This window comes from Prunus persica, chromosome G1, assembly GCF_000346465.2.
Source record: "Prunus persica cultivar Lovell chromosome G1, Prunus_persica_NCBIv2, whole genome shotgun sequence".
Lineage (NCBI taxonomy): Eukaryota > Viridiplantae > Streptophyta > Magnoliopsida > Rosales > Rosaceae > Prunus > Prunus persica.
In genome coordinates this window covers 33576752-33586660 of record NC_034009.1, presented here as the reverse complement: position 1 = coordinate 33586660, position 9909 = coordinate 33576752, and the positions used below count along the sequence as shown (strand labels likewise).

Below are 9909 nucleotides of genomic sequence, written 5' to 3'. Positions count from 1 at the left end.
ATATTGCATCTAAACCTTTTTTAAAATAACCTATTTTTTACATTCAAAATTCAAATAGATAGTCATTCTAGAGAGAAAATTACTTTCATAATACAATTTCAACTAAAATGATCAATATATTATACTATAAAGCCAACAAAAAAAGGATAACTTACAGATCTGTTTGTGAAAATCTGTGACTTGGTCTTTCTCAAACTTGAACTCCTCTCTGCAGAGTCGAAGGGAAAGTGAAGTAAATCATGAGATAGAAACTTGTTGTCCAATACAATTAGGGAATAAATAGATTACAGAATTTTAACCTTGCCTCCTATACTTCAGATTACAGAAGAGGAAGCGGCAGCCCCTTTCGCTATGGAAAAATCATCGTCGTCGGCATCTGTGAACAAGAGATCCGGGTTGAAAATCGGGAACACAGGATTGATCTTGGCCATTTTGGAACATATCGTTGGTGGAAATCATCTTCATCTTCATTCTTCTCGCAATCACCACAGGCGTTTGCGTTCTGAACACCTTCGTCAGGTAATTGACACCTCAAATCTATAGAGTAGCCACAGAACTCCATGAGCTTAACCATTAGCTCTGTTTATATCGAAAAAAATAGAAATTAGCACCAAATTCAACGAAGAAACTAAATCAAGTAGAAATTCAAGTAAATTAAGCAAAGGTCAAAAGGAAAATAACAAATTGAAGCAGATGGAACAAACCTGCAAAGGAAATGGAGGCATAGGCGGCGAGAACACGTGTGAGGCCACCTATGTAACAGAGATTGTCGTCGGTCTTGTGTTGGTCCATGGCTTTGAGACTATTTGGTTTACTTTGAAGGCATAGAGAAGGAAGCAGGGAGAGAACAGAGGAGAGATGGTGGTTTGAAGCAGGAGAGGGGCTTGAGGCTTCAAACCTGAGGGAGGCTTCAAACGAGATTCAAAACTAATTTAATGCTAAAAAGGGTAATAAAGATATTTCATCTTATTAATTAAATTAAAAAAAATATACAATTGGGTTTATTTTGGGTGTGTTTATCATGTTTTAAATAGTGTATGGTATATTTATAGTTTCATGTCTAGAATGTGTTTCACTAATTTTGTGAAAAAAGAAAGACTGGGCTAACCAAATAAAACTTTAGACTTTCAATTGCACGTGGCGTTGTATCAGTACTGGTTCTATACTTTTTGGAATAGAACCGGCCGCACCCAACTAGCGAGCTTTCTGAAACTCATTAGGGTTCTCTACTATACTCTCACACCCAAAATTCTCCTCTCTATCGCCGCTCAGGCCGCCGCACGCATCCGCCTCACTTCTTCTAGTCTCTATCATAATCTCGGCGTCCTCGAATCTCGCTCTAATCTCAGCCTCATCGCTTCCCTCTATCTCATCCGATCATTGGCGTCAGCTCCTTCGAATCTTGGGGCTGCGGCGTTGTCAATTTCCAGTGCTTCATCCAACTACATTCGGTATGTGCTTGCCAATTTTATCTAATTTTAGGGTTTGTTCTGTGAATTTTAACTTAGGGTTTTTTAGAAAATTATTTTGGGGGCTTCGGTTTTAATTAGGGAGTTTATGTATTCTAAGTTAAATTCAAAGGATTCATAGCCTAATTTAGGGTTTAGCTATACTAAAAAATGAATTAGACTTTAGTTTGAAATTCAATTGGGATTTCGGTTTAAATTAGGGTTTTGAGAAAATTGAATTGGGGCTTAGCTGATTAATTGGGGTTTAAATTCGATCTGGGGTTCAGTGATTATTTGGAGTGAAAAATTCAATTAGGGTACGCTGCTGCTACTTCTGTTTATTTTCAATTGGGAATTATTATTGGCAATTGGTTTGTATTGAGTGTTCATGAGTGGTACTATGATGATTTACTATTTACTGATTATATGTAATTTAGTAATGTCTGCATATTTGTAATTGGGGGTTTATATGTAGACAAAGAAAGAGAGTAGATGTCTCTAATCTCTTGTTATATGTAATTTGATGGTTTACTGATTACATGTACTATTACCTAATATAGACAAAGTAAGAGAGCAGATGTCTCTTATCTCTTGTAATGTCAGTGTGCATTTAATCCTTTGCTTAATTTGATCGGTCGATTTACTGTGGATAGAAGAAGATTAGGAGATGGCAGATCGGTTAACCCGTATAGCAATAGTGAGCTCCGACAGATGCAAGCCTAAGAAGTGCCGCCAGGAATGCAAGAAGAGCTGTCCTGTCGTCAAGACTGGTATATTATAATTCCCTTTCTTTTTAATATTATTTCTTGTATTTTATATATATGTGTGTGTGTGTGTGTGTGTGTGTGTGTGTTTTTAATATTATTTCTTGTATTTTATATATATATGTGTGTGTGTGTGTGTGTGTGTGTGTGTGTGTGCGCGTGTGTGTGTGTGTGTGTGCGCGCGCGTGTGCGCGTGCGTGCCTGTTTCTATTCATAAACAAGATAAAATTAGGATTAATTGAATTGCTCGAGATAATGGTTCTTTTGCTTTCGCAAAAACAAGCATATCTTTTCTTGTTGCTTGAGATATGATATTGCTATTATGCATATGTGTGATGCACAAATCCTCATTACTTGGATTCCTCAGCTGGTTGTTTATCATGTGAACTGTTATTTATCCCCAAACGTAGTATTCCTTTTCAAATCATTATGGAAATCATTATGGAAGCTACTTGTGATGGGAGTATGTCTTGATGATCATGTTAAGTAAATATAAGGGAATAAAGGAAATAGAATGCCTCCTGCAAGGAGAAATACCCAGAAAATTTATTGAGCTCGAAGCTAGCTATTCAAAGGGATTACATCGTATATGAAACCAAACAAAGATTCTAAGAAAGGTTACTCAAAATACAGACATGAGCTCCTGCATATAGTGAGGCAGCTCCACACACAGACACACACAGAGATATATATATATATATATATATAAAATATTTCTGTATTGACAAGTTCTTGTCATGCATTATTGTTGCGCTATGTTTACTTCTGTATAAATGAGCTGCTTTTTGAATTATCTTGTCTTGACTCAGACTTGATTTAAATGGTTGACCTTTATACAAATATACGATCCTACCTGATTAATCTGCAGGTAAACTATGTATCGAGGTTACCCCTGCATCCAAGATTGCTTTTATCTCAGAAGAATTGTGCATTGGGTGTGGTATCTGTGTTAAGGTCTGTAGAAAGTGTTGTTACTGTCATTTTTCTTGTTCTATACACTAGTCATGTTTTAAAGGCATTCTTTGGACTCTATACCATCTGATGATGCAGAAATGCCCATTTGAAGCAATCCAAATTATCAACTTGCCAAAGGATTTAGACAAAGATACAACACATCGTTATGGGCCTAACACTTTCAAACTACACAGGTTAGTTCCTTATCACATTATATGGAAGTGATCATTTAAGCATTTGTGTGGTTTGGGATAACAGAAATTTACAATTTCAGGTTACCAGTCCCAAGGCCAGGGCAAGTACTTGGTTTGGTTGGAACTAATGGCATTGGGAAGTCAACTGCCCTAAAAGTTTTGGCTGGAAAGTTGAAACCAAATTTAGGTCGTTTCAATGTAATACATCTTACAAAACTTGCCCCTTCTCTGATAAGTATATCATTTTTTTCAAGTTGGTTTTGGTGCATTCTTTGACTATGTTATGTTGCTCTCTTTTTTCGGCAGAATCCTCCAGACTGGCAGGAAATTTTGACCTACTTTCGAGGATCTGAGTTGCAGAATTATTTTACTCGTATCCTGGAAGACAATTTGAAGGTACCTTTCGATTTGATGCTCATGATGTTTCATATGGAATTGGAAATGAGTTTAGCTTTTTAGACAAACGTTTTGGACATTTAATGCATGTTTTTCTTAGATAGTTATGTTTATTTATCTTTCTTTTTTTTGGGCTTTCTATTTGGTTTGTGTTTTAGTTGTCTGTAAAGATCATTTTGGGTTGTCTCTGACTCTGGTTAATCGGGTTGAAGATCCAGATACCTCGAGTTGTTGAAAGAAAAAGTTAAACATATTTATTTTAGAACTACGACTTTGAATTTCATTATGTATGAACTCAGTGGCCTACTTTATAGTACTACAGAGCTAAGTTGTGGTGATATCTCCGAGTGCTTGCTATTCAAGATAGTTCATAGGCTGCTTCCAGTACTGGGTGGGTGATCTTAATGCCATTAATGGGATGGTCAAGATATAGTTGAACATAAACAATTTGGTGAATGGAAATATTATTTGCATCTCATGATAATGAATTTAAGACAGAAACGCCTAGAAGTATGATACTTGAAAAAAATGCTTAATGCAGTATAAAAGGGTTTAGTCTAGACAAACAATGTTGCATGCATTTCAATTTTTTGGCCATCATTGGTTGTGTCTAACACTTATATTGTTTTATGTAATATTTTTGTCTTCCTGTTAATTGCATTTTTGTAATTCTCTTTTCATTTAACAGGCCATTATAAAGCCCCAGTATGTTGATCACATTCCGAAAGCAGTTCAAGGAAATGTTGGGGAGGTGCTCAGCCAGAAAGATGAAAGGGATATGAAGGAAGAACTATGTGCTGATCTTGAGCTGAACCAGGTTATAGATCGTAATGTAGGGGATTTATCAGGTGGGGAGCTTCAAAGATTTGCCATTGCTGTCGTTGCCATACAGAATGCAGAGATATATATGTTTGACGAACCTTCAAGTTATCTTGATGTGAAACAGAGGCTTAAAGCAGCCCAAGTTGTCCGATCTTTGCTCAGGCCTAATAGGTCTATTTTTTTATATTTGACTTCCTTCAAATTTTCATTTGCACGTTTGTGTTGGATTTCTTGATTGTCTTCTTGCATCTTCTTGCATCTTTAGCTAATAGTTATATATCCTTGTATTTTCAGCTATGTAATTGTTGTGGAGCATGATCTTAGTGTCTTGGATTACTTATCAGACTTCATTTGCTGTTTATACGGGAAACCGGGTGCATATGGAGTTGTAACTCTTCCTTTCTCAGTTAGAGAAGGAATTAACATCTTCTTGGCCGGATTTGTTCCTACAGAAAATCTTAGGTTCCGGGATGAATCTCTGACCTTTAAGGCAAGATTATAAATTTTGTCCATGAAATGCTCTTTTGACTTATCAATACTTTGTGATTCACTTTTTTTTTTCCCTTTACTAGGTTGCTGAGACTCCACAGGAAAGTGCTGAGGAAATTGAGACATATGCACGATATAAATACCCATCTATGACTAAAACTCAGGGAAACTTTAGGCTTCGTGTTGTTGAGGGAGAATTTACGGATTCTCAAATTATTGTTATGCTGGGTGAGAATGGAACAGGGAAGACAACATTTATCCGTATGCTGGTATTCATTCCTTTGATTTCTTTCTTTTTAAAAATTCAGTCATAATCACTTTGCAGCTTGAGACATTGAGTTAGCATACACTTGTCCAATTTGCAGGCTGGTCTACTGAAACCTGATATTGTAGAAGATTCCAATGTGGAGATACCTGAATTCAATGTTTCTTACAAACCCCAGAAAATCAGTCCAAAATTTCAATCCACTGTCAGACACTTGTTACATTCAAAAATTCGTGATTCATATACCCATCCCCAGTTTATGTCAGATGTGATGAAGCCTCTTCTTATTGAACAATTGATGGATCAAGAAGTTGTGAATCTCTCTGGTGGAGAGCTGCAAAGGGTTGCATTATGCCTATGCCTCGGGAAGGTAAATGCTTGGTTGAGCTTTTTCATGTGTCTCGGTTATGAATTTCAGAAGCCTGAAATTTTCAAGAAACGTTATTTTTTTATTTCCTGTTGTAGAAAAATCAGTAGTGTTGGCTTTTCCTTATTTTCAGCCTTGCAAGTATGGTAGAAGGGAGATGTTGGGTCATTGATGTGAATAAATAAAGTGGGCCTTTGTTTCTTGGGATGGATCCCTTTCAACACTTTACGGTACCCACCTCTTGTATTTGATGCCTTGGATGCATCTGAGTAGGCTGGAATTGACTGTGTTTGGAAGTTGGGAATGGGTTAAGGGTGTTCTCTTTTCTTTTTTCTCTAACTTAAGTATTGGGGGATTGCCATTGCCCCCAACTAAAAGCAAGTATCTGCCATTTTGTTTGAGTTTTTCAGTCCTCAAACAATATCATGACCGCATGTTTGAGTTTTTCCACGCATCTGTTTTGGTCCCTGCATTTGGTTTCCATTTTTCTTTTTTATCATTTGACGCCAGGAAGGCGATTACTTGTAGTTTTGTGTTGTTCTAACTGGTGAAAGTGCATGCAGATCAGCTTTAACTGATACATTTTATTTTTCTTAATGCAGCCTGCAGATATCTATCTTATAGATGAACCAAGTGCCTATCTTGATTCTGAGCAGCGTATTGTTGCTTCAAAAGTCATAAAGAGGTTTATCCTACATGCTAAGAAAACTGCATTTGTGGTTGAACATGACTTTATTATGGCTACCTACTTGGCAGATAGAGTTATTGTCTATGAGGGGAAGCCATCAATTGATTGTGTTGCAAATTCTCCACAGTCATTATTGACTGGGATGAATCTATTCTTATCTGTAAGTGTTGCAACTTCTTCTTTTCAGTCAATTATTTTGGCGTCCTACCATGGAGAGGGAGAGTAGTGTGCGATTATAGGAATATAATTTTGAAATTGGTCATTCTTTGTGCATAATCACAACTTATTCCTGCTAACTGGTGTTATTTGTACCACCACTCTGAAAATGAGTCTTAAAAGGGATAAGCTGTTGGAAACCTAAATAGCATGTTATTGGAACTGCTCTCTCTCCACAAGTAATTTTCATTGATTTTTGGAATGCTGCATGCAGCATCTTGATATTACATTTCGACGTGACCCCACTAACTACCGCCCAAGAATCAACAAATTGGAGTCAACGAAGGATAGGGAACAAAAAGCTGCTGGATCCTATTATTACTTGGATGATTGATATAACCACGAAGGTATGCTTCATTCGTTACTATGTTTATTCCATGTTTGTTTTGGCATCTTTGATATTTACTGGTGTTCTACTTTGCAGTTTTGGCAAAATTTAGAGGGCTTCAATGTGATCTAATAATGGAATCCCGGCTGAGTCATGACATGCTGACAAATGATGGGAGGTCCTTTGTCTGTGAAGAGGTGATGTTTGTTTACCAGTGAGTTTCCGTGAATGAGAGTTTCCAGGCCCTTCCATATTGTTGCTAGTTGAGTACATTATGCCCTATGTGTGCTTGCACTTATCCCAATTTTGTTAAAATTTGTCTCTGGGCGACGGAATCTAAATGTACAATGGTCTCTCATAGTATCAATTTTTCTTTCTTTTTGATGAACTTTTGTGCTTCCAGGGTTTATGTAACTTTTGTCTCTGCCATTATGATTTTTAGTTTTCACACCAGAAATGCATGGGTGTTTTAACTCTGAATTAAAAAGAAGTTTGCTTCATATTTGCACATGACGGGTTTGATTGATGGGCAGGATTTGATGAACCCCCTTTTCTAACTGCACAGAGGAGGTACCACTCTCCTGCCATGTTTGTTTGGTGAAGTGCCAAACGAAAAATCTGAAAAGATGAGGATAATAGATATTTTATTGTCTTGTCTGGTGTATGATTGAATTGGATTATGATTGTATGGTTATACTTACGGTCCTTTGGATTGAGATATTTTACCACATGAATTATGATGATGCAAACTCGCACTCTCTCCTCCTTGTAAAAGAGGCGTTGACAGAGCCGATGAGCCCGATGAGCATTTTCTTTGTAATAATCAGAATCTCTTGTCTTGTCCTCCAATTAATCTCTTGTAGTCTGGATATGCGATATGTAACAACTAAGGAGGAGGAGGAGGAGGAGGAGGAGGAGAGAGGGCTTCATCAACCATGCCCAAGTTTCTGTCCTTGAATAACAAATACCTCAATTATGTTTTTTTGGGTTTTGGGGAGAGGGTTTACACGAACATTCTTGGATGCTTGGGGGTTTCAAACTTCTACCTACAGAATTTGAGACCAAAAAGTTAAACCAACTGAGCTAATACCTTATTGGCGAAGGCTAGCAATATTCTCTCTTCATTTTGTTTTTCTGATGAACGCCCGCAATATTAATGTGCTCTTAGTTTGAAAGAAGAAGTGAACAATGTACGTACTCATAGGTCGCTCCAACGATGCTGGTACTTTTAATAATGTGTTAGTTGTTTAATGTTTGTGGAGTTAGGAGAGAGTTGGATTCCAATTTCCATACCATGATGGATTAATTGGATGATGCAGATGCAGCCCTGAGCTGAGTGAGTTGGAACTTGAGAACCGACATGGAGATGAGACACCGCTTCCTTCCACTGCTTATCTATCTTAAGGCAGTGGTTGGTTGGTTGGCCAAAACCAACCACTCCCAGATTTTCTACTAATTAATTAATTATTTGAAATATATAGTGAATTACAAAATGAGGGTTTGCAATGTGAATATGACTTATGATTGATGACACTTAGAAATGAATCAATCTTTCCATGGGATAGATAGATATATGCAAATTGCAATGCATGTGAGAATTGATAATCCATATAATATAAAGATGTGTATCATTATTTATCATCTTCATCATATATATATATAAAAGAGATAGATAGAGAGATAGATAGGAATCTTAATTGGTAAAGTAGGCAGGAGTAGAGGACGAGCTGCATGCGACACGAATGAAATGAATCGGCTTGTATTGATGATATTGACTAGTCTAGTGACACAGGGTTCTTTCTTTCTAAGGCCAGTAAGCTAAGCTAAGCTGGCTGGCAGGCACACATATATCAATGATTATAGAGACAGAGCAGCCAGCCCACTTTGCATTGCAATTTTCATGGTGTTTCAATGAATCAAAGAATTTTAGATAATACAAGGATTATTGTTAATTTCATATGAGTCATATTCATATATTCATTCATGTTACATATGCATGACAGTGGGAAACATTGACGGTGGAATAAAAATTGGACACTTCCTATTCTTTCTCCGCTTCTCTTTGGCTTATGCACTTTTCCTTTTCGATTCCATCATCATTTTGCACACTTAATAACGGAAATATTCACCGCAGCTTTAGGGACAATATTTCCACTGCCCCTCTGTCATGAATCATGATTCATGCAATGCGCTTTTCCTTTTTGATGCTTGCTTGGCTTGCTTCCCCGATTTTCTACCCATGTAGTAGAAAATTCTTGACATGTTTCTTCTTCTTTTTTCTTTCTCTTTCAACTTTCAATTGCAGGACTTTCTGACTTTTCAGTGCAAAAGGAACTTGTTCACTCAAGAAGGAGAATAAACAAAGGCCCAAGAAAGCACAAGAGAATAGCTCCAATAACACACGCATCAGCAGCAGCATACAATACAAGCACATATCATCTCCACAACCACGACAAGCCGTCTAACCAAATCGCACTCGCACACAACATGTTACGTGTTATTTTATCCTTCCCCTGCATCTTGTGGGCCACCCCACTCACATCACACACCACTCAATCAACCGTTCAATCCATGTGTACCTGCTCTGTGATTCAACCCAGTCAATCGAAAGGTCAACCCTCTTCTATATATGACTCAAATCAAACTTGTACATAAGACAAACACAGTAGCTATGCTTGCTAACCCAAAACAAAATAGAAAAGTATTAATTTATTACCCAAAAAAGCAATAAAATAATGAAGTAGACCCACCACACTGGACGACCTCCCGCTTTGCCTTTGCTTATTATTAGTTATCTACCCACATCTCGAATCCATCTCTCTCCACTTCACAAACAAAACCATCTCAAACTTCAAATATTTATTTATTTGTATGAAAAGAGCAGCAGAGACAGAGAGCTTCTTCCTCAATTCTATTATATCTCTGCTTTAGTTTCTGTTGGCGATCTGCTTTTTTATGGCTCTGCTTACTTTTGTACC

The 9909-nt window shown here is 37.2% G+C and overlaps 1 protein-coding gene across 2 annotated transcripts; it reads left to right on the top strand.

Moving 5' to 3' along the window:
* Window positions 1189–7439, top strand: LOC18792815 (ABC transporter E family member 2). Of its 2 annotated transcripts, none has more exons than XM_007221987.2 (13): window positions 1189–1451; window positions 2105–2218; window positions 3081–3166; window positions 3263–3360; window positions 3441–3558; window positions 3667–3756; window positions 4445–4749; window positions 4873–5068; window positions 5151–5336; window positions 5433–5702; window positions 6302–6547; window positions 6818–6950; window positions 7028–7439. In XM_007221987.2, exons 2-12 carry the CDS (start codon window positions 2116–2118, stop codon window positions 6935–6937), a joined length of 1818 nt encoding a protein of 605 aa, XP_007222049.1. In that variant the 5' UTR covers window positions 1189–1451; window positions 2105–2115; the 3' UTR covers window positions 6938–6950; window positions 7028–7439. The 2 variants fall into 2 exon arrangements, with proteins under 2 accessions (XP_007222049.1, XP_020410175.1); XM_020554586.1 differs by having other exon boundaries at window positions 2102–2218.